At 40.0% G+C, this 26,333-nt stretch overlaps 1 protein-coding gene across 1 annotated transcript in view; it reads left to right on the plus strand.

Moving 5' to 3' along the window:
• Positions 1 to 26,333, plus strand: part of LTK (leukocyte receptor tyrosine kinase) — a 1,073,506-nt gene that overhangs the window by 103,615 nt on the left and 943,558 nt on the right. Inside the window, exon 3 of the mRNA XM_044073449.1 lies at positions 21,209 to 21,359. Coding sequence (XP_043929384.1) covers positions 21,209 to 21,359 — 151 coding nt within the window. The remainder of the gene's footprint in view (positions 1 to 21,208; positions 21,360 to 26,333) is intronic.

The raw sequence follows: 26,333 nt of genomic DNA on the forward strand, positions 1-26,333 counted from the left end.
AGCGGGTTTATGCTTCAGCTACCTTTTTGATCAGGGTGCTGAATTACTTGGCCCATGTCACTAGACTCCAATGCGACCTAGTAAAGGAGCTGGAGGAGTCTCCCCCCCAAGTCCATGTCACAGGAGGACAAGATTTTGTGCTCTGCGAGGATGGCCACTCTAAATGCAGCATCTAATATGTCCATGCGACTCCTCTCCCATGCTATGGAAAGAGTGGCTAGGGCAACTGGGTCTGGCGTGTCCATGAGGTGTAATGCCTGGCTCAGGTTATATCAGTTTTCTGAACCCTTCAAGGCGTTGTTTGCCAATGCCCCTTATGATGGTTCTACACTCTTTGGTAATGCTGTCAAGGAGACATTAGTCCAGAGTGAGAAGGATGGAAAGAGACTGTCTGCCATGGGGATCTGCTTCTCTAACCCTCAAAGGTCCTTTTCTTGGAAACAGAGAGGGCAAAAGAAGATGTGGTTCCAGAAGTCTCAGTATTCATGGGACACTCTGGGCTCTTCTTCCCCCAGAGGCAGAGGGGAACTTTGGATCTCGGGAACCTTTCTCGGACAGACCCGGGCAGCAACCATGAGGGGTTGCACGACTGCTCTACTCTAGAGGTGGTTGGGGGACGATTGTCCTTACACCCAGCGGCATGGGAGCCCATAACAATGGACTGCTGGGTGCTTCAAATCATATCCAGAGGATACTCTATCCCCTTTGTGGGTTCCTCTATATCTCCCAGACACCTCCTGGATGTACCACCCATGCAAAGGGAGGCAGCAGCACAGGAAATTTCCAAGCTGCTAGTAAAACGAGCCATTGGAACCGTCCCCCAGATCAGTCCAGATCAGGCTTTTATTCCAGGTTCTTTTTGGTGCAAAAGAAAATGAGGGACTTAAGGCCCATTCTGGACCTCTCTACCCTGAACCTGTCCCTTGCTAAAGAGAAGTTCCAGATGGTCAAATACAGTCCATCATGCTGTACCTGCAATAGAGTGACTGGATGTGCTCGTTAGATCTCCAGGATGCTTACTATCACATAAAAATACACAGAAGCTCCAGGAGGTTCCTTCACTTCTGGCTAAGAGTCAATCATTACCAATTTTGAGCCCTACCCTTTGGTCTCACCACAGCCCCCAGGGTGTTTACCAAAGTGATGGTGGTTGTAGTGGCTCACCTGAGGCTTCAGGGGATTCACGTCTATTCGTACCTAGAAAATCGGCTCCTCACTGCTCCCACCAGGCGTCTACCTTCCTAAACCAGGGATTACTTCCCACCAGGCGTCTACCTTTCTAAACCAGGGATTACATCCTGACACTTGCCCTGGTTTGGGCATCACAATCAATACATCCAAATCTCTCCTAGACCCTGTACAGGTGATAGACTACATTGGTGCCAGGATAGATACTCTTCAGTGCAAAACATTCCTGACCTCGGAGAGAGTTCAAAACCTGAGGATGCATGTCTCCCTGATCTACCGTTCTCAGCTTCCAACAGCAGAATCGGTGTTGAGGGCCCTAGGCTCGATGGCAGCGACCATAACTCTTCTCCTGTGTGCTCGGTTACACATGCAGATTCTTCAGTGGACTCTAGCAATTCAATGGTCCCTGTTGGAACTGCCATTGACTTATCCTATCCAACACAGTCGAGTGTGTCGGTCGTCCCTCATATAGTGGATGAGCACTCCAGACATTTTGGAGGAATGACCCATTGTTCTAGCCTTGGCCCAAACCACAGTGACCATGGATGCCTCCCAACTCGGGTGGGGGGATCATTGTTTGGGCAAGACAGTCCAAGGCCTGTGGTCCCCCATAGAGACCAGCTTGCATATCAATGTCCTAGAGATGAGGGCAGTCCTTCTAACGTTGCAGGCCCTTCATGCCTTTCTTCCTCTGGGGACGATTGCTATTTAGTCAGACAACATGTCAGTAGTTTGGTATATCAACAAACAGGGAGGGACCAGATCTTACCCCCTTTGTCGTGAGGCCATGAGAGTGTGGGAATGGGCGATCTCCACCAGTTGCTTTCTCATTGCAATGCACATTCCGGGATGGTCCAACATTCTAGTGGACAGGCTAAGTGAGACCATTCTGATGCCTTATGAGTGGTCTCTGAATCTGTCAGTAGCAGAACAGGTCTTCGGCGCGTGGGGTCAACCTTGCTGCGATCTCTTCATCTCCTTCCAATGCGAAGTGCAGCAAGTTTTTCATTCTGGACCCCCTGCCGGAGGAGTTCCCCAGAGACACTCTAGTTCATGCTTGGCCTCCCAGTCTTCTGTATTCTTACCCGCCAGTACCTCTCATTCCAAGGTTTCTGCAGAAAGCTTGTTGACTGGGGAGCAAGGTGATCCTCATTGCCCCATTCTGGCCTCGCCAGGTATGTTTTCCCTTCCTTTGGTCTCACCTTCTGGCTCCACCTTGGATCCTAGATCCCATTCAGGATTTAAACTCACACCCTTCGGGGGTGCCTCATTTGAGTCTGGACAGCCTGAAGTTCACGGCTTGACTGCTCCAGTTCTCATAATTGCTAGGACTCTGGGACTATCCTCAGTAAGATCTATTTTTGTAGCTGCTCATAAGTCTTCAACCAGAAAGGTTTACCGAAACGCTTTTCTTTCATGGTCTCTCAAAGGAGTTTAGACCCTTTCACGGTCCCTATTTCTGCTATTCTTGATTTTCTAGCTGATATTTTTCAGCACGGAGCTAGTTCTTCTACTGTCAAACTTCAGTTGGCTGCCATTTCTCATTTTCATGTGGGCAAGAGTTCTATCTCCTTAGCATCTTCCATACTGTGTAAAGCCTTTATCAAAGGCACCTTTTTGTTATGCCCCCCAGTCAAAGATCCTGTTCCCCCATGGGACCTTACTATGGTTCTTCAAGCTTTGGTCGCTCTGCCTTTCGAGCCTGCTGCAACTGCAGATCTAAACTTTTTATCATGGAAAACAGCTTTTCTGGTGGCTATTACCTCTGCAAGAAGGGTTTCAGAATTACAGGCCTTGTCCATCAAACTTCCGTACATGTTTTTTCATAGAGTTTCCCTTCGAACCAATCCATCCTTTCTTCATAAGGTGGCATCACCAGTCAATATCAATCAGACTATTAATTTGCTTGTGTTTTTTCCCAATTTTACGAACCAGATGGAATACAAACTCCACATGTTGGATGTTCATAGACAGCTATGATTGTATTTACACAGGACAAAAAATTTCTACAAATCTGATCAATTGCTTGTTTCATTCTATAAACCCTTTTTTGGGGAACCTATCCCCAAGGTCACTATAGCTAGATGGATTTATTCATGCGTCCTGCAGTTCTATAAGGCAGCAGCATTTCTCCTCCAGGTCAGGTAAAAGCTCATTCCACTAGGTCCATGGTTACGTCTGCAACTTTTTGGTCTAGAGTGTCTTTGGATGACATTTGTTCTGCAGCTACTTGGTCCTTATCTCATACATTTGTTTCTCATTACAAGTTGGATTTGACTTCCAGAAGGAGAGCATCCTTTTGTTCTGCAGTGCTCCAGAATATCCTTCCATGAGGGCCTCCCAGGAATTTAGTAGCTGGGGACTCTGTCCCACTGGTTGAAGACCAAATGCAGTAAACTACTTCAGATAAAGAAGTACTCACCATAACGTTCCATCTGAGTAGTTGTACTTCATTTGTCTTCAACCATCCCTCCCTCCTTCCCCCAGACCTTGGCGCATGATCAGCCTACAGTAGCAGTATAGAGCAGTATAGGTCACAAGTATATTTATCAGGTTGGGTTCTCAGTATAAGTTCAGCAAACACGATCTGGGGATGGAAGGCAGTGGTGGTGTATTATGGGTAAGGGGAGGACTCTGGAGCTTGGAGCTGATGCTAGCAAAAGTTGCCGTCTCGGATCCAATACAGATCCGTATCCCACAGGTTGAAGACACATGAAGTACAACTACTCAGATGGAACGTTATGGTGAGTACATAACTTCTTTTTCTATAACAATATAATAATGTTATGAATGAAAAATTGTGCTGTGATGTAATTTATATAGATTTAACGTCAGCATCTGACAGGGTCATACACAAAACACTGATCAATAATTTAGAATAACTAGGTATTGATGTACTCTTGATAAGATGGATAGCTTCATGGCTTACAAATAGGATATGACAAGTATCATACAGCAATTGGAGAGGTGAAATTTTTGGTTACAGTCAGGGTGTCCCACAGGCCTCTGTCCTAGGCCCTTACTTGTTTAGATTGTATCTTTCAGACCTAACTTTTTCATCTGAGGCGTTCTGCAGTCTATATCCAGATGACCTGAAATTGGGTAAACTGATTATGTGTTTTCAGATAAGGTATGTCAGCAAAAGAACTTGACTAAATTGACCATTTGGGCACAGGATAATAATATGCTGATAGATACATCAAAAACTAAGCATATGAGATTTGGGAGACATAAATTAAAAGGTGAATATTTAATGCAGCACACAGTGATTGAAACTGTAGATTTACTTATGGACCTGGGTATTTGGGAAGATCTAGCTTTGAGATTTTCTAAATCATATCTACCAATTGGTTAATGATAGTAATTGAACTATAGGTTGTATACAAAGGTTTTTAAAGTCTAGGAAATCAGAAATGATGAAGTCATTGTATGTTAGTTACATTAGACCCAAACTTGAGTGTGGAATAACAATACGGAAACCTTATAAGAAAACAAGCATGGGTAAACTAGAAAGAGTACAGCAGAAATATACCAAGGGCATCTATGGATGTGATCATTTAAGTTATTATAGAAGACTGAAACATCTGAACTTGTACAGTGTCTCTTATAGATATCTAAGAGGAGATCTTATTCAGGTACATGGGCATTTAGAGACAACTATCTCTGGGAATGTTTATGGTTATCAAACAGTACTAGAGAATCATCAGATAACCTATGTAGAAGATTCTATAGGAATGAGAAGTGTACTAATTGGTTCTCTCATAGAGCAGCTGATGCAAGGAACAGACTACCAAATTACATTAAAGTAAATACTAGTTTAGATATTTTTAAGAACAGCCAGGACACTTATAGGAACAAGTGTTTTGTTATATTGGCAGGCTAGAAGAGCATTAATGCCCATGCTTGAAATATTTGTATGTATGTGTGTATGTATGTTTAAACTATAACCACCATCTTAGTTCATTTTCTGCAAGCTGTTTACATAGATCTTAAACTGCCGTTGCCATTATTTTTAACTTTAAAATACCATTTACATTTTATATAATTTAGCAATCTTATCTCATTATTGATTCGAAGTGTGTGTGTGTGTGTGTGTGTGTGTGTGTGTGTGTGTGTGTGTGTGTGTGTGTGTGTGTGTGTGTGTGTGTCTGAAGCATTCATTTTTTACCATTTAATAATTCCCATTATTACATATTTCCTTACAGCTTAACATTATTTCCCATTTTCATATTCTGTCTTCTTAAATTTCAGTTTGCCGTCTGTTCACATTACATTGTACTTGATAAAAAACCCAAAATTCAAATAAGGAGTTCCTGATTTCCTGTCAGTAACATTAATAGGAGTGCACATTCTTAACAGATGATATTTATTTCCTCCTTCAGCATATCTAAAATTACTTCCCTTCTTGTTTCTATTACAGTGCTCTCTTTGATTTTCAAATTAACTCCCTGTCTGATAAGAAAAACAACACTCAAATATTCATCTTTAAGAAAAAATATACCATCATTCTACAGAGTTTTAAACAGATTATTTGGGTTTCATTTACATATTATAGCCAATAAACATATAATATTATACTTTAGCTTTACACACCAAATTAAAAATAGATTGCCTTTGTAATTCATTTTTCATTCTATTTCCTTTAAGACTTAATACAGAAATAATGTGCACATCTACTTTTTAAAATGTAACTTCCCTCATATCCTTTTACTCAGTTCCCCAGTAGTATCAACACTTTCATCATTCTATTAAAACTTTTATTGGCACTTTCTTCATTAAACTCTAATACGTCTGCTTTTTTTTTTTTTTTTTTTTTTTTATTTTGCTTTTTTCTAAATGTACATATTTTTTGATGCACTTTATTTATTTATTTATTTTACATTTGTTGACCGGGCTAGTCCAACTGGATATATATCCGTTTACAGTAGAGGCCCGGGGAGAAAAGCTCCAGTACAGGCAAAACAAATAATGGTATATCACAAAAAAAAGTTATCTTGAAAAAAATATAAAAGTTAAAAAAGAGAATTGCAAAATAAAATCTAAATACTTATAAGATAAGTTCAACAAATTAAAAAATAGGCATACTTTTAAGAAGTAACTCTCAACAATAGAAAGTGTAAGTTTGGAGCTCAGGATGGGGGAAGGGTAGCAAAAGTCGATGTGAGGAGACATACTTTCAGTCGGGATTAGTACAAGGACATAGCCATTGAGTTTTAAGATGTTCTTTGATATGTTTTTTGAACAGAGAGGTAGAGTCTTGATTAGTTATTTCTTGAGGGAGTTGATTCCAGTGTTTACCTATGGAATTTGAAATTAACGCATCCCCAGCTTTATTGTATGATTTAGTTGAGGATACTAGGAGTTTATTTGCAGAGCGAAGTGTGGCTAGATTTTTATAAGGAGAAATCAGTCTTGCCAGGCTAGGAGTATTGTCAGGGAAGTGAAGGGTCTTGTGAATGACAAGTAATTGTTGGTAGAGTTGGTGGTTGTTAAGCTCTAGCCAATTTAGTTGTTTGAGGTTGAGACAGTGGTGAGTTCTGAGGGGAGTAGCAGTAATGAATCTGGCTATACTATTATAACAGGTAGAGAGTTTGGTAATGTTATTTTTAGATAAGGTAGTATATATAGCTGAGGCATAAAAAAGGGTGGAAATCAGGTGGGTCTGTGCAATGTTTTTTCTGGCTGCTGGGGTTAGGAAGGGTTTAATTCTGTAAAGTGTCCCAATTTTTTTATTAACAGCTTTAATAGTAGTGTTAATATGGTCATCAAAGTTGAGATGGTTGTCAATGGTTACACCTAATAGTCAAGTGGTTTTATCAGGGTTAATAGATGTAGAATTATTTGAGGAGATAGTGAAGAATGGTATAGGAGATTTATTAGTAGGAGTAAAGAGAAGAAGCTTAGTTTTTTTGGGGTTAAGGAGGAGGCAGTGTTGCATAAACCATTTTTCAACGTATTGGAAAGCTATTTGGGTGATAGACTGGAGGGAGGAAACATTTTTAGCAGTGCAGATCAAAGTCGAGTCATCTGCATATTGGATGCAGGTAGCTTGTGGCACATTCAAGTATAGGTAATTGATGAATAATGAGAAAAGAAGGGGTCCTAAGATTGATCCTTGTGGAACACCAACATTTACTGGAAGTAAGCACGATAGTTTGTTCCCCCAAAGCACTGTTTGTTGCCTGTTTACGAGATAGCTTCTAAACCATTGTAGAGAATGTGAGCTGAGAGAGAAGAGGTTGAGTTTTTCAAGAAGTATGTTATGGTTAACCATATCAAAAGCTTTTGATAGGTCTATGAATAGTGCTGAGGAGAAACAATTATTATTTCGATTATTATTTATGGAGTCAGAGAAGGAAAGGAGGGCAGTGGTAGTGCTGTGGAAAGGTCTGAATCCATGTTGACAGTCAGCTAGAAGTTTGTTTTGAAGAAGGTAGTTAAGAAATTGTTTGTGTGCGCATCTTTCCATTATCTTAGCTAATGGGGACAGTAAGGCAATAGGGCGAAAGTTGGAGAGCTCAGTAGAAGAGCCCCCTTTATGTCGAGGAATTATATGAGATATTTTCCAAATGGTGGGGATCCTTCCTTCAGAGATAGTCCTATTAATCAAAATAGATACAGGGAGATAAATAGCTTTTGCAGCTATTTGTAAGTATTCAGATGGGAGTTGGTCAGCAGATGGGGTATAAGGTTTGAGTTTGATGAGAAGCTTATAAATAATGGATGAAGAGACAGGTTGAATTTGAAAGGCTTTAGATGAGACTGTAGAGGTATTTTGTGGGGATGCAGTAGGAGTGAGTAATGAATTAGCTAGGGTTAGAATAGCTTCTGTAAAGTACTTATTAAAGGCATCTGGGATCTGAGAAGCATTGTTGAGGTTAAAGCCAGAAGGGATGGGAGTAGGTGAATGTCCTGGTTTAAGAAGTTTATTAACACCTGACCAGAATTTTTGAGGTGTATTTTGACTAGTTTTTTGTAGATGAAGATAAAATTCCTTTTTGTCTCTAAGAGTATCTTTCTTGGTGGCATTTCTTAATTGTTTGTAAAGGAGGTGATCAGATGGACATTTGGTAGCTCTCCATTTAGCCCAGGTTTTATTTCTAAGGATAATTTTTTCTTTAGTTTGCTTTGTTAGCCATGGGGCAGTCTTGGCTCTTAATCTAGTAGAGCGTAATGGAGCGTGATAATCAAGAATTTGTAGAAAGTTTTTGTTAAAATAGGTCACTGCTTCATTAAGTTCAAGGTGTGTCAAAGGCGACCAATCACATGCCTGCAATTCAGCAAGGAAGTTATCAGGGTTGAAAAATCTTTTTGAATGGTATGTTCTTAGTTTATGAGTATTAGGATTATTTAATTTTTGTCTGAAGACATATGTAAGTATATGATCACTAATACTGTCAGGAAGGGTTCCAGGAGTATAGCTGTTGGGGGGGGGGGGGTGATTAGTAAGGATCCAGTGCAAAATTGTCTCTTTATTATTTGGTTTATGGATTCTAGTTGGAGTTGTTATTAATTGCGAGAAACCATAAAGATTAATATGGTTAGTAGGCTGCTGGGATGAACAGGTTTTCCAGTCAATGTTGAAATCACCAAGTATTATGGTTTCTTGGGGTAGGTGGTTTGAAAGTGAACTAAGTAAGTCTTCTAGAGTTTGAATATTATTACCAGGGGGAAGGTACATGCAAATTAGATAGATAGCTTTATTGTTGTTAATCTGAAGTTTGGTTGATAAAATTTCAGCTTTGTTACCTGTTAATGGAAGCTCATTATAAAGGGTAACTTGTAGATTAGATTTATAGATGATGGCTATACCGCCACCTTTCTTCTTCATGCGGTCATATCTAAGTATGTTTTAGCCAGGAGGGGTAATTTCCTGGTCTTGAGTAGAGGGTTTTAACCAAGTCTCTGTTAGACATAATATATCAAATGCGTGCAAGTGAAGGAGTGCATGGAGGTGGTGAATTTTGTTGTTGACACTTCTAATATTAAGGTGAGCTATTAGAAGGGAGTTGGTTGCTTTGGTACATGAAGAATGAAGAGGTGAAAGATTAATATTTGAATCATATTCATTCATGATAGAGGGACCGGGATTCGGATGAACATCACCATGTAGGAGGAGGTGGTGATGGGAGTAAGATAGTAATTTGAGAATTTTAAGTGAGATATTAAGAATCTTTTTATTAAAGCAGAAGGTCATGTGAGATATTCTATGGTATTTTGGTAGTAGATAGTTGGAAGAACAGGTAATGTTACTATGATTAAGGATGCTGAAGAAAGAGGAAGGTAGAGTTTGTTGCAGATGCGGGTTTTGTTCATATAAAGTGTTAATTTCAAAAGAGGTGGTGTAGTAAGATAAAGAAAGAGAGGCTGTAGCAGAAATAAAGAGAAGGATATGTAAGCAAAAAGTTTTAAGTGATGGTGACATGGTAGTGAATAACTGAAAGGATAGTATAACTTGTAAAATATGTTCAGATTAAGAACAAGTAGATCAGTATTGATTTGTGAAGTAGGGTGTAAAGGAGTAATTGAAAGTTACGATAGGAGATAGTTAGATCTAGTCCAATGCGACGTAAATGTTAGATAGGTAGTAAGTGAAATTTAAAGTAGGGCAAAGTATGATAAAATAATAGAAGATGAGGATGCAAGAGACAATGTTAAATAGAAGTTGAAAGGAGATATGAATCAGATAGCTTTAGAGTTGGAGGTCAGAGATGGGTGGATAAGACGGAGGGGAGGGAAGAAAGAGAGGTATAAGTTAAGGGAAGGGGTCTAGTAAGATGGATGGAGATAGGTTAGGAGGATTAGGGGGAGTGTATAGTGAGGTATAAGTTAAGGACCCCTGGGGGTGGGTGGGATATGGGGGTAGGGAGGGGAGCGGAGCAGGGCAGACACAAATTGGGCGAGAGCAGTGGAAGAGAAAACAATCAGGAAGTAATTAGCCAAGGTAAGTAGGCTGGAAACAAGAGATTAAGTGAAGATAAGGAGAAACAGTTTGGGTATAGGTACATGGGAGGCTTAGAAGTAGTGAAAATGGTATAGGTAGACTCAAGGATGGATTGATATAACAGTAGGAGGTAGATATAGGCAGGACTCAAAAAGGAAGAACTACAAGGAAGAAGAAATAGTCAAGGAAGACACATTAAACATTTAGCATAGGAAGAGAAACTAGAATAGTTTCAGGGGAGAGAGAGAGCACTGTAGGTGGGAGAAGAGGAATGGAAGTACTGGAATCACGAGTAGTCTAAGGGGTAATACTATATAGGTAGTTATCTACAGAACCGAGGAGACAGACTAAGGGGTAAGGCAGTTAAGATAGGCGGGCGGGCGGGGGGGGGTTGGCTGCTGGCAGAGACAGGCAGAATTCTAGCACATATACCAAGAGAGGAAATCCCACTTCTGCTTCATTTACTTCATTTCTGACACACTTTGTTCACTGTTTTCATTCTCCTATATTCACATTCTCCTAAGCAATTTCCTCTCCCTTATCCACTTTCTGCATATTATAATTGTTATATCAGTCAACCTAGTAATGCATATTTTCATTGCAATATCTACAGAATGGTACAGTATTCCTTTGTAAATACATCATTTCCCCACACTGATTACATATTTTTCTTTGCAGCACAAAGTCTGCCAACCCAGAAGTAGTCTAAAATCAGCATATACCAAGATTATATATTCCTCACCCTGAAGGAGATATGAGCTGCCTCAGAATTGATTACATGTATATATCTACAGTTGTGGGACTGTATACATATCTACTGAGCTCATCAGATCCAAACATAACTGCTCTTTAATCCTTTTAACCCCAGACCTTTTCTCTCTGTTTTTCATTTATACTAACACTTTCCCCTATATTATTTTGATCAGAATACCCTATTTCCCTTATTTCCTCATTTGATCTTGTACACACACAATGCATTGTTTTGTGCTTTAAACTTCTCAAGTCTTCTGATGTCCTTGCTTAAATTGTTCACATTTACATTAACTGCTTTTCTAAAACTCATAATTAGAGATGTGCCACCATACCCCTTCAACTGTTTCTGCTTCTTTTAATAACCATCTTTCCTGTTGTCTGTACATTTTCCCATGTTAGAAGCTGCTTTGCCTTCTGCTTCTTTCTCTAGCCTTTACAGATTGTCATGCTTTTTACTTCTTATATTACCTCCGTCACCATATTTCTGCCTTTTAGGCTCCACCACTCCTGATTTTCTGTAACTCCTTTATATTTATAAACACATTTGACATTTTATATTTTTACCTTTTTAACATTTCTTGTATTTCTTCAGTCTCACACATTCTTTTCAGGTATAAAATCACTCTACCCAGGACAGTCCACAAAAAATGTTCTAAAGCGAATAGTTGATACTTCAGGAACTGTGACCCATCCAACTTCATAAGGTTTTTACAGACAATACAATGATTTGATAGTTCTACTAGCACATGGAATGCATTTGTATTAACTTCTTATGTTGGGACCAGTAAAAAAGTCCTGCTGATTCTGTTGCAGTGGTGTGTAATTCTGTTGAGGCTGAGAAAAGTTGTACTGTTTTAGCAGGTTTTAGTTTTTTGTACTTTCAGTTCTCAGTATATCCTGCAAAACTTCATTGTAGTCGGCTATTCTCTTTGAGGCAGTTTGGCTTTGCATCATTATCTTCCTGCAGTCCTCTGCCTCAGTACATATTTTACAATTATACTTGCTACTTGTAGTCTTGAAAAGGTCTTGGACTACAAAAGACTCCTCCTTACTTATCTCTGTAGGCAGCCTCACCAACATTTCATCCCAACATTTTTCTAAAGCTGCTAAGCCCAGCTGTAAGATTTAACCTAGTCTGGGTCAACAAACTATCTTCCTAAATTGTAGTAACAACCATTTCTTCAGCTTCAGTAGTAATATCCCCTTTTTATTCATGATGAGACCCCCCCCCCTTTCTTCCTCTCTATCTCTCTCTCAGTCTTACCTCCTTTTCCCACTCTTCCAGGAGCAGTAAAGGAATGGAAAAGTTTAAAAGTATAGGTTCATGGGTTCATAGATCCACAGAAGGCTAGCAACTGCCAGGATCTTTACAAGCCTAGCCATGCAACCCAACCCAGTTTTGTCTCTGAGTTCCTTGGATGCATATATGGTGGGGTATGTTAGTAAAGAGGTAGCTCAGGGTTATGGAGTTGTATGTTAGTTGGGGATTAATTTACTTACTGTCAGATTCTTGGCATCAGAGACATGGAGACCAGATTGAGGGATGAATTTGGAAATTCCCATCCAATTATTAATGTTTCTTTTGAATAGGGTCAGGGATGCAGTCTGCTTCATGTAGATGGGGAGCTCATTCCATAACCCAGGGATCCTTTGAGACACCTGTTAGTCTCTCCAGCATGTTCTATTTATGTTGTAAGAAAGGTTCAGGTGTTTGGATTTAGTGTTTCTAGTGCTGTTTGTTTTGCAGATGTGCAAGAGATCCATCAGAGCTTGATCTGATGATGCATTATATGCTAGACATAGATTGCCTCTCAGTAACCTGTAAGAGACTGAGTACAGAGATAGAGCCTTAAGGTGATCTGGGTAGGATAGGGTATTCATACCCTGGATTCACCTGTTGAGAAACCTTTGAAGGCATTTCGACTGTTGGAAGTGCCTGGTTAGGTACACGCCAAAGAGGGCATTGTACTCGATGATGGGTCTGATAAGGGCTAGGTAGACTGATACTATAACTTCCTTGCTTATGAGCTGGGCAACATAGAATGATTTGCTTACCATCTTGTGTATATATTGGTCAGAGGCCAGATTATTGTCAACATATGTTCCCAGATCCCTAACCATCAGGTGAACTCTTAGGGGTGTTTTATCAATGGAGTAATTAACTTGGGTGGATGATTTCCCAAAGAGCACTATAAGCATTTCATCATGTTGAGTTTTAATCCATGGCTTTGGCACCAGTCATTTGTTTGTGTTGCTTTTGTGGGAGGAAGCTAGGGTAGTTCCCAATTTACAGTCATCTACAAACTTGGTGAACCAGATGCCTTTGACATTAGCCTTTATGTCTGAGCAGTAGATACAGGACAGGCCCAACACAGAGTCCTGGGGTACTCCTGTGCTGACAGTCTCCTGGTATAGGTGGCATCACTGATCCTGACCTCTTGGTTCCCATCTATGAGCCAGCCAGAAATCCAGTGAGTTATGTAGGAATTTATGCCTAATTCTGAGTTTGTCAACAATACCTGAGTGGGATATTATACAGAATGCATTGGCCAGGACAAAGTAGGCAGTATGCATCATTTTTACCATATCCATAGCATTGCTGACCATCTTGAAGAAGTCTACCAGGTTGAATAGGTAAGAACGTCCTTTAAAAAGCCAAACTGGGATGGGTACAGTGTCTGTAGGTTGCCAATTTGCTTGCTGATCATTTCCATTATAATTTGTACCATTGCTTTACATATCAGACATGTTAGACTGATAGGTCTGTAGTTTCTGGGGTTGGTTGATGGTCCATCCTTATGAAGAGGGATGACCATTGCAGTCTTCCATTCACCTGGCATGCAACCTGTTTTGAGGCTGTAGCTGCCTTCAGTGGTCCTGTCAAGTCTTGTTACAGGCTATTTAGAAGGCAACCAGGGATATTGTCGAGGCCCACTGAAGCAGTGTGTTTGACCTTAATGAATGCCATCAGGACCTGCTCCCTGTTAGCACAGAGCATTACAGCTCAATACAGTGCTAATAGTTGAGGGGGATATGCTAGAAGGGATTGCACAGGTGGTATTGTGGGAGGAGTGGGAATGTGACGTTAGAGCCAAATGTATCAGCCATGTCACACTGGTCAGTGAGCACTGTGTCATTTAGCACCAGTTCTGCACATTGCTGAGTGTTACATTTAAGGTTACTAAGGTTCCTGACATAGTCAAAGAAGGCCTTTTGATTGTCCTTAGCCTGGAAGGCAATCCTGACCTTGTAAATGGCCTTGTTGGACTTTATTAGACCTCTTAGTTTTATGTTTCACTGAATCAGAGAAATCTTGTCTTTATGAGAGTTGGTCTTTCTGATTTTGGCCATGACTTTTTTCTTTTGTTATATACCCTGCTAAGGTAAGGATTCTACCACTGGGATTTGTCTGTGATGTTAGATTTGGGCTGCTTACGTCTGGTAAATACAGCAACCTCAATGAAGCCATTTACATGTTTCTACATGGCTTCTGTAAATAATTCTGCATAGGTAGCTATGTTCTTGGGGTTTGGGGACGCCATGAAGTTTGGCAAACTATCACTTAATAGGATGTAGTTTCCTTTAGAATAATTCTTTAGAATAATTCTTAACTGTTAACGGATTTACTTGGATTTTCCAAGTTGATTTTTTTTTTTTGAGGGAGACAGCTTTGTCATCTGACCTCACCAGTGAGGACATGAAACGTGTGTGTGTGTGTGGGGGGGGGGTGCAACCCTCTCCCATGTTAGTGAGTACTAGGTCCAATATGTTTGATCCTCTGGTTGGAGTGTGCACTATCTGGTCCAAGGTGTTTATATTGATAAAGTCCAGGAAACATTATGTCTGTGACTTAGAGGCAGTGTACATTTCCTAGTCTATAGAGCAGTAAAGTCCCCCATGAATAGGGAATTTGGTTGGATGCCAAGTAAATCCGGTAAGTCTAGGTAAAAGTTGTGAGCTGTGTGGATCAGAAAGGCTGACCTATAGCTGGCCAGGACATGTAAGGAACCTTGTCTGTGGAGACTTGGATGTGGATTAACTCCAGGACATCATCCTGGAGATGTATTTGTTGCTAATGTAGATCAAGAAACCTCCACTCAAACTCCTGTTTGTGCTGTTGTTGGTCTAAATGTGTAGTAGGCACTGTAGCCTTCCCCTTACATATCATCAACACTTAACATATACAAAAAGTATAAAAAGGAAACCTGTACATACTTAAAGAAATACAAAAAAGTGTACAATACAGAAGACACAAAATGCTTCATATATTCGGTTCCACCACTACCAAATGTCCGCCAGTACTAAAGGTGACTTTTATTTAACATGTCAAAATTATCCCATTCCCTGAACTCTGCTCTCAGTTTTTTTACTTCAAACGCTATACCATAACGTCTGGGAAATAATCATTTTCTTTACTTTATACATTATTGTGTGGTAGTGCTGATTTAAGAAGTCTGCTTTGTTTTGTTGTAATTTTGCTTCTGAAACTGATCAAACTGTTCTCCTCTTGTTAATAGGGGCAATTTAAGCACTTTCCCATTGTGAGGGCACTATTCTGTGCTCCAAGGATTGTTGAAAAGAATAAAGCAGGATGTTCAGAATACTATTCTTAATAGAAGTCAGAACTAGACTATTGATTCCATCCAGTCCAAAAGTAACCTTTTACTTATTTTATACATAATTTAAAAGCACTGTTTTGTGTTGTGGTTTGGCAGTTTTCCATTTCAAAATGGTCTAGGTGAATCTACCCCTGATGGGAGAAAGGGTAATTGCTGCTGCTGTTTTTGGCTCAAATTATTATTGATTACATAGCAGTGTTAACTTTAATTGGCCTGTTTGCATTATAATTGATTACTTAACAATGTTAAACTTTAATTGGCCTGTGTGAATTATTATTGATTACATAGCAATGTCAATTCTAATTTGCTTGTGTGACACCCGTGCCCTGGCCCAGCAATCAAGGAGCCTCAATCCTCACCACTAACACCAGAGAGGGCGTCTCATATATGAAGAAAGAATAACAAATACACACAGTAAAGTGCAATTTCCCCTAAGAGCACACAGAGATCACAGTCAGTCCAGGGCTGGTCACTCCTTTGCTCTCCAGGTCACCAATAAAACTCCCCACTGGCACAGCTATAGGGTCCAGATCTCAGCCTAGCTGGGCAAGCTAAAACCTCCAGTACCCTCTCTGTCCAACCAGTGCTTCATGTCCCTGCCCAAGTAGCTGACACATACACACTTTGAGATAAGTGTTTATACAACCACACAGACACTCCTGGGAAAGGCTGGCACAGGTTCTCCAGCTGTGCCCCTGTTACCCAGACTATATGGTAGTACCACCTGCCACCACACAGCTAATATTTATCAGCTACTCAAAGGCCCTTAAAAGGGTGTCCAATTATTACTGTACAATATTATTATCCAATTGGAAAGTGTGACTAAACAGTCAAGGCTTATTTGGAGTGGCATGTACAGTAATCACTATAAATATGCAATGTACTCTAGAGCTTAACTTATCTCTACACAAAACAGCCACAGTTGAAAGGCTTTAAAATATTTAATAATAAATAATAAAAACACAAGACAATACTTTCTACTACACAGTGCTAGTCAAAAGTTCAGAGATCACAGAGAAATACTTAAATAATTCAGTAGTACAGTTCTGACATCACAGAAAACATGTAGTCTAATCTTTCTAGTTCTTAGCTATTTCTAAAAGAAAACACAAGCCTAAGATAACTTACATAAGAAAACAGGCAGAGTGCTGATGAGTTGGATGGTCAAGACAAAAATTCTTAATAATCTCTGGTTCTCTCTGTTTAAATTGAAATTGCAGTTCTGATTCACATTACATCATTCTTCACACTTTCCTGGGGTTCCCAGGTTACACATTACATAATTCTTCACACTTCCCTGGGTTCACAGGCTAATAGAAACTGCATTTACATTCTTAACATCTCTTTTTATTATCTTGCAGCTGGTCAGGAAGCATAGCAATAAAAATACATTTGCATGTTTAAATCTAGCAATTTAACTCTTGGTTAAAACAATAGAAATAATTTCTTAATCTAGACCCTTCAGCACTGCTGTCTACATCAGAGGGTCACAACATGCTTTACTTTGGTCAGTAGAGAGCACTGTTGTTTCATTTTTTTTCAGTTCCACATCTAACAGCAGTTTTTTTTTTCATTTAAGACAACAAGCCTGTGTCTTACATTGATATTTACAAATGATATGCTATGCTGGCAGCCTTTACAGCTTGTATAAATTATTACTGATTATGTCGAAGTGATAGCTTTAACTGGTCTGTGTGAATTATTATTGATTACATAATAACATTAACTTTGATTTAATTGATTGGCCTGTATAATTAATGCTTATATAACATTGTTAACTTTATTTGGCCTGTGTGCTCTTGGGGTCTGCTGTAGACTTGGCATGTTTGCAGATGCCACTACTCATTTTGCTAGCCATGATATGACAACACCTGCCTTTTACTCTGCTTCTGTATTGTATCTGAACAACAGTGCCACAACACCTTAGCACAGGAGGTTTGCAGAATATATGACGCAGTACCAGACAGCTTGAAAGAGTAGCAAGTACTCATTTTGACAATTTTCCTATTCATCCAAATCCCTGTTCCCTGGAATATTAAATGCTAGTATTCATCTGCACATGGATGCATGTTGTGGGAGTTTGTGTTGCTTTTTTTTCTATTACTAATGTTGGATTTAGTATTGCTAATTATTACTCCCTGCTGTATAGTTGTCAACTGTTGGCTGATTGTTTACAGTCCTGCTATATGGCATCCCCAAAAGTGGCTGTTTACTGCCCTGCTGCATTATATCCCTGCTACGAAATCATCACATTTTGTATTAGTTCTACATTTCTACACTGTATTATTGAGGCATCTGAGCCTGCTGTAAATGTACTCAAGTACTGTGCGGATACATCTATGCCTTTGGTCTCTTGTAACATTCTATCTATTATAATATTATCCTCATAGAATCTTTGACGTTTTGTCTAATGCATTAACTATCACATCTAGTCTTGGACAAATTTATGCTCACTTGTGCACTAATGTATTGGTACTGCATTGATCGCCATGTTGTAATATTCCTACCTGCTGCACAGGCCCTGTTAAACTATACTCTTATTGATCATCTCTTAGTTTATTATGGTGTATCAGAACAATTATGCATGCATAGTATGAATTCTCTTCACTTGATCCTTATAACACTGTAGTGCATTGTGCTGCACTGTACAGAGCTGCAATGCACTGTGCTGCACTGTACTGTAATACTGCATTGTGCTGCCCTGTACTGAGGTGTAGTGCTCTGTGCTGCACTCCACTGAGTTATACCGCATTGTACTGAGCTGTAATGCACTACACTGCACTGTACATAGTTATACTGCATTGTGCTGAATTTTTCTGATTTATACTGCATTACGCTGAGCTGTAATGCACTGTTATGCACTGTGCTATACTGTTATACTGCAGTGAGCTGTATTGTACTGAGCTGCAATGCTCTGTGCTGCACCATTCAGGGTTATACAGCTGTAATGCTCTGTGCTGCAGTACACTGAGCTGTGATGCTCTGTGCTGCACTACAGTGAGCTGTAATGCAATGTGCTGTACTGCACTGAGGTATAATGCTCTGTTCCACACTGTACTGCATTACACTGCACTGTACAAAGCTGTAATGCACTGCACTGCACTGAGGTGTAATGCTCTGTTCCACACTGTACTGCATTACATTGCACTGTACAGAGCTGTAATGCTCTGTGTTACACTATACTGCACTGACAGAACACAGACTGTAAAAGTAGCCAACTCGAAATCCAGCTCCAGACAAGTGACAAGTGGAGTAAATCAGGGTCCAGTCCTGGGACCGCTCTTGTTTGGCATCTACTTCTCTGAAGTACAGGCCAACACTAAGGGACTCTGACTAACAAATTTCGCAGATGACTGCAAACTGGGAGCCATTACTAAATACCCAAATGATGTGGATATTCTACAAAATGGCCGTACAGAAACAGATGCTTGGTGCCAGAGCCATGGGCTCAAGATTAATGCCAAGGAATGTATAGTTATCCCCTTTGGGAAAAAACATGTACCCATGAATTACCACATAGGTGTCAGTACACTAAACACCGAAAGTATGATGAGAGACTTAGGAACACAGATGGACAGTGGTCTCACCTTTGATAACCACATTGCCACAACAGTCAGGAAATCCTTGTATATGGCACACCTCATCACTAAAGGCTTTTCATCCAGAAAAAAGGAGGTCATTGTCCCACTGTACTCATCCCTTATTACCCATTATAGAGTACAATGCCTCATTTGGTATGTACCTCACAAGACATCTGCAACAGCTGCAAAGGTCACAGAAATACCTCACTAAAAGAATCACAGGCCTAAAGCAGATGCCCTATGCTGACCATCTAAAAAAAACTCCAGCTATACTCTGTGGCTTATCATCTACTCAGAGGCGATCTCTGCTTAACACACAAGGCCATGTCAAATCCTGAGCTGTTGTACATGCTCCACTTAAAGAAATCCCAATCCCTCAGAGACACACGCTCCAGGGATCTAAACCTTGTCATCACAATGAACAAAACATGCTGAAGGGATAGGTTCCTGACCCAGAGACTCCCCATTCTCTGGAATAGACTGCCCATAGATGTCAAGCAGAGTGCCTCCTTGGGTCCCTTCAAAAGGAACCTTGACGATTGGATGGAAGATAGGAAATTCACCCCAGGGATCATATCAGTCACTCTGCTAGACAGGGGTCCAGGGAAGTAAATATTATGGGAAGAAATATGCAGGGAATTGTTATGGCTAGGCTTGAATAGGCACTTTTCCCTCAGCCCTCACTCCCCAAAACAGAGTACAGAGGGGAGCCCAGCTTTTAATGTTCTTATTTAAAGATTTAAAACTGATATGGTTGACCTAAGGAGTTTAGTTAGAAACATTATAAAAGCACATATAGTGTAGTTTATTTACATTCTGGAACCATGTTTTAAGATGGGTACTGAGTTTGGAAGGAGAGGAAAAGTATGGTATGCAAAAAGTGTTGGCACTGATTATCTACATGTCAGATTAGTGGGTTAAGCATTTATTCATACCCTTGTTTTTTTTATAGGTTCATAGGTTGGTACTAGTCTATTGGCCCTAGGGCCTATAGAAGCCTAGCCATAACAATTCCCTGGATATTTTTTTCTCTCATTATTCTGTTTGCCCAGTATGGTGACACTCATATCTTGGTCAGAGAGATGAGTCGGTGAAATGTATTATAACCAGTATGTTTATATTCTGCTTATTATACAAGAGGTATAATTGTTTTAGTTGAATGCAATAAAACAATGTTCATGCTGTACCATCAAAACATATATATATATATATGTATATATATATATATATATATATATATATATATATATATATATATATATATATATATATATATGGGTCTATTTAAAACACCGACATGCAAAACACTGACGACGAGAACACCGAGACCAGAAGATCGACAACTGAGATGACCAACAGTTTAAAAGCCCGATGCTGAGAACACCGACATGTTAATGTAAGTGTGCGATAGTAACAGACTTTAGGGTTAGGGGCGGGTTAAGTGAGTTAGGGTTAGAGCACAGGTTAGGCGAGTGTGCGATAGTGATGGGGATTAGGGTTTGTGTTAAAGTTAGGGCATAGGTAGTTGTGTATGTAAGGGTGTAGGTTTGTAAGTTTTTTGTTGTGCTTGTGTGTGTGTTTTTCAGAAAAGGTATTTGTTTTGTTTTGTTGATTGTCGGGATTGTGGTTTGTCGGGCATGTGAAGTTTTGTGCTTTTAAACTGTTGGTCATCTCAGTTGTCGATCTTCCAGTCTCGGTGTTCTCGTCGTCGCTGTTTTGCGTGTCTGTGTTTTAAAGTAGACCCATATATATATATATATATATATATATATATATATATATATATATATATATATATATATATACAGTATATATGTACATTTAGTACCCGTTTATCTTTCACAGTATGCATTTCCAGGTCATGAGTGAAAATGAAAAGTTAAGTCCAAATAATTCACTTGGTTTGCAAATGAGTGAATAAATTATCTAGTCATAGGTAACTTAAGGAATATCTAATACTTTATGTTTTATACTTTAGAAATATATTGTCTTATTAATTGGCATTTGCAGTACCTGAGTTTGAGCAAATTACCTCTATATGTTTTCATACCACAGAGAGGATAAAAAATTATAAATAACTTTGGAAATGAAAGTATACTAAGTGAGAGAATATGGTTTTCCAGGATTTCTGCATATGGAGCTGCTGGGGGGAAAGGAGCCAAGAATCACAACAAGAGATCCCATGGTGTCTTCACCTCAGCCATTTTCCATCTTGAAAAGGATGAAGTGCTTTACATCTTGGTTGGGCAACAGGGAGAAGATGCTTGTCCAGGGGTAAGTATGAGATTAGTCATTGCATTTTATTTTTGGGCAGTTAACTTGATCAATTAATCATTCTTAATGATGACCTATTTTTATGTATTAATTGTGTATTTACAAAGAATACATAGGTTCATAGGTTGTTACTAGGCTAATGATCTCTAGAACCCTTACAAGCCTAGTCACGCACCCAGATGAACAGCAAGGTGTTCAGTTGTTCATTGTGTGGAATACTATTGTGATATATGCTTCATGTCAGCAAGACCAGATTCATCCTTATCATTATTTTTTTTTAAGGAATTAATGTTGGTTTTAGAGATACTACATTGTTGCCACCTCAGGCATACAGTCATGACTAATTGCACCATGTATGTATATGTTCACAGTGTATGAACTGAAGCTGAATTTTTACTTAGTTAAAAAGTCATTCTTCTGTGTTAGGCTTTGTAATAATGTTATTTAACTGTAAGCATATTGTGTCAGTGTGGAGCTTTTCTCCCCTGGTCTCCTCTGAAAATGGGATATTGTCCCAGTAAGACTTTCCTGGTAAACAAATGAAAAATAAATAAATAAATAATAATTGCTTGAATGTCTTTCTGGGACTGCTATTTAACATTCAGCTAATGCTCATACATTTTTTATTTACTGAAGTGGGAGATATGCTTTACAAATGCATTGTTGCACCTGTCTTTTCATATGTGGAAACCAACACTTCCAGATGACTGTTTAATAACTTGTGGCAGTACTTACTATGTAGATTTAAAGACTCAAATTACTCAACTTAGTGGCATTTTAGGGAATATCGTAAAATGAAATCTGTCTGATATTCTCCATCACTTGTATCAATCCTGTGGCATTTGAAGAATTGCCTTTCACCACAACTGTAGCTCTTTGTTGTTTTATTTTTAGGAAGTGATAACTCCTCAGCTTATTTTAAAATATGATCATTTGCAGGCCAGCCATAGCCTTTTAGTAACAATATAATCACAATTTCAGCAATAAAATACAATAATTGAATTCAAATTATTCTATGTGATTAATGTACTTATTTTTTTGGGACCTCTTACCTGTCCCTGATTTTCCAAAATAGCCTTGATTTTGCCTCATATTTTATCCTGTCCATCATTATTTTTTTTTTGATTTTCTGGTACTTCAGCTAGTAATGCCTGGCATTAGTGTCATCAGTCATTAATGCCAGTCATTAGTGTCATCAGTCAGTAATGTCAGGTATTAGAGTTCCATTAGTCAGTAATGCCAGTCATTAGTGTCATCAGTCAGTAATGTCAGGCATTAGAGTTTCATTAGTCAATAATGCCAGGCATTAGAGTGTCATCAATCAGTAATGCCAGGCATTAGAGTTTAATTAGTCAATAATGCCAGGCATTAGTGTCATTAGTCAGTAAATGCCAATCATTAGTGTCATCAGTAAGTAATGTCAGGCATTAGAGTTCCATTAGTCAGTAATGCTAGGCATTAGTGTCATCAGTCAGTAATGTCAGGTATTAGAGTTCCATTAGTCAGTAATGCCAGGCATTAGTGTCATCAGTCAGTAATGCCAGGCATTAGAGTTTCATTAGTCAGCAATGCCAGGTATTAAGAGTGTCATCAATCAGTAATGCCAAGTATTAGAGTGTCATCAGTCAGTAATGCCAGGCATTAGAGTGTCATCAATCAGTAATTTATTTATTTATTTTATTTTTAGTTTACATTTGTACTGGGATAGTCCGACTGGATAATATGTCCATTTTTAGCGGAGGCCCAGGGAGAAAAGCTCCACACAAGCAAGACATTACATAGACAAAAAACATGTGGTGGGTGGTAAAATTAATATACATAAGGAACAAAATAATGATAAAGCAGTTATACAATTTATAAAATGGATAACATGTCCATTTTCAGCCCAGGGAGAAAAGCTCCACAAGGCAAGGCATTATGTAGACAAACATGTTGTAGATGCATATTATATAAAGAACAAAACACTGCTCCAGCAGTTATACATTTCATCATCTTCTTTCGGCTGTTCCCGTTAGGGGTTGCCACAGCAGATCACCTGTTTCCATTTCTTCCTGTCCTCTGCATCTTGCTCTGTCACACCAAGCACCTGCATGTCCTCTCTCACCACATCCATAAACCTTATCTTAGGCCTTCCTCTTTTCCTGGTGGCTTCATCCTTGGCATCTTTTTCCCAATGTACTCAGCATCCCTCCTCAGCACATGTCCAAACCAACGTAATCGTACCTCTCTGGCTTTGTCTCCAAACCTTCCAACCTGGGCTGACCCGCTAACATACTTATTCCTAATCCTGTCCACCCTCGTCACACCCAGTGCAAATCTTAACATCTTTAATTCTGCCACATCCAGCTCAAACTCCTGCCTTTTTGTCAATGCCACTGTCTCGAACCCATATAACATAGCTGGTCTCACTACCCTCTTGACCTTCCCTTTCACTCTTACAGGTACTCATCTGTCACAAATCACTCCTGACACTCATCTCCACCCACTCCATCCTGCCTGTACTCTCTTCTTCACCTCTCTTCCACACACACCATTACTCTGAACTATTGACCCTAAGTATTTAAACTCATCCACCTTCGCCACCTCTACTCCTTGCATCCTCACCATTCCTCTATCCTCCCTCTCATTCACACACATATATTCTGTCTTAGTCCTGCTGACCTTCATTCCTCTTCTCTCTAGAGCATATCTCCATCTCTCCAGGGTCTCCTCCACCCGTTCCCTACTCTCACTACAGATCACAATGTCATCTGCAAACATCATAGTCCACGGGGACTCCTGTCTGATCTCATCTGTCAACCTGTCCATCATCATTGCAAATAAGAAAGGGCTCAGAGCTGATCCTTGATGTAACCCCACCTTAAACGCATCCGTCACTCCCACCGCAGACCTCACCGCTGTCACACTACCCTTGTACATATCCTGTACCACTCTTACATACTTTTCTGACACTCGTGACTCCCTCATACAATACCACAACTCCTCTCTAGGCACCCTGTCATATGCTTTCTCTAAGTCTACAAAAACACAATGCAACTCCTTCTGACATTCTCTGTACTTCTCCATCAACACTCTCAGAGCAAAGATCGCATCTGTAGTGCTCTTTCCTGGCATGAAACCATACTGCTGATCACTAATCATCACGTTCCTTCTTAACCTTGCTTCCACTACTCTTTCCCATAACTTCATACTGTGACTGATCAATTTAATCCCTCTGTAGTTACTACAGCTCTGCCTTTGGCCCTGTCTTCCGCCTCTTCTCCTCCTTCGGCGAACAGTAGCCCAATTTCCACCAGCACCCACTTTCCAAGATTTCATTAAACAATCTGGTTAAAAACTCCACTGCCATTTCACCTAAACACCTCCATGCTTCCACAGGTATGTCATCTGGGCCAACAGCCTTTCCATTCTTCATTCTCTTCATAGCTGTCCTTACTTCCTCCTTGCTAATCCATTGTACTTCATGATTCACTATCCCTACATCATCCAACCTTCTCTCCCTCTCATTCTCTTCATTCATCAACCGCTCAAAGTACTCTTTCCATCTCCTCAACACACTCTCCTCGCTTGTGAGTATGTTTCCCTCATTATCCTTTATCACCTTTACCTGCTGCACATCTTTCCTAGCTCGGTCCCTCTGTCTAGCCAATTGGTACAGGTCCTTTTCTCCCTCCTTAGTGTCCAACCTTTTATACAACTCTTCATATGCCTTATCCTTAGCCTTCGCCACCTCTCTCTTTGCCATGCACCTCATCTCCTTATACTCCTGTCTACTTTCTTCATCTCTCTGACAATTCCACTTCTTCTTTGCCATCCTCTTTCTCTGTATACTCTCCTGTACTTCCTCATTCCACCACCATGTCTTCTTGTCGTCCTTCCTCTGTCCAGATGTGATACCAAGCACCTTTCTAGCCATCTCCCTTACTAGCTCTGCTGTAGTTACCCAGCTATTTGGTAACTCTTCACTGCCACCCAGTGCCTGCCTTAACTCATCCCTGAACTCCACCTCACAATTACCCTTTTTCAATTTCCACCACTTGATCCTTGGTGCTGCCCTCACACTCCTCCTCCTCTTCTTGATAACCAACGTCATCCTACAAACCACTATCCTATGCTTCCTAACTACACTTTCTCCAGTCACCACTTTACAGTCTCCAATCTCCTTCAAACTGGCCCTCCTACATAAGATATAATCCACCTGTGTGCATCTTCCTCCACTCTTGTATGTCACCCTATGCTCCTCCCTCTTATTAAAATATGTATTCACCACAGCCATGTCCATCCTTTTCGCAAAATCCACTACCATCTGACCTTCTGCATTCCTTTGTTTAACACCATACCTACCCATCACGTCCTCATCCCCTCTGTTCCCTTCACCAACATGCCCATTGAAATCTGTTCCAATCACCACTCTCTCACCTTGGGAACAGTCATCACCACTTCATCCAATTCACTCCAAAATTTTTCTTTTTCATCCATTGCACACCCAACTTGTGGAGCATACGCACTAACAACATTCATCATTACACCACCAATTTCCAGCTTCATAAACATCACACTAACCAACACTCTTTTCACCTCCAAAACACTCTCAGCATACTGTTCCTTCAGAATAACTCCTACGCCATTTCTCCTCCCATCCACACCATGATAAAACAATTTGAACCCACCTCCGATACACCTAGCCTTACTCCCCTTCCATCTGGTCTCTTGCACATACAATATATCAACCTTCCTTCTGTCCATCATATCAGCTAGCTCTCTCCCTATACCAGTCATACTGCCAACATTCAAAGTTCTGACCCTCACTATCACAGTCCTAGCCTTTCTCCTCTCTTCATGCCTTCGGCCCTGTCTTCCACCTCTTCTCCTCCTTCGGCGAACAGTAGCCCAATTTCCACCAGCACCCAGTAGGCTAACAGTACTGGTGGCGGTCAATGTTAACCCGGGCCTTGACCGATCCGGTATAAAAAG

Source organism: Protopterus annectens, chromosome 6.part0, assembly GCF_019279795.1.
Source record: "Protopterus annectens isolate FY-2018-M chromosome 6.part0, PAN1.0, whole genome shotgun sequence".
Taxonomy (NCBI): Eukaryota; Metazoa; Chordata; order Ceratodontiformes; family Protopteridae; genus Protopterus; species Protopterus annectens.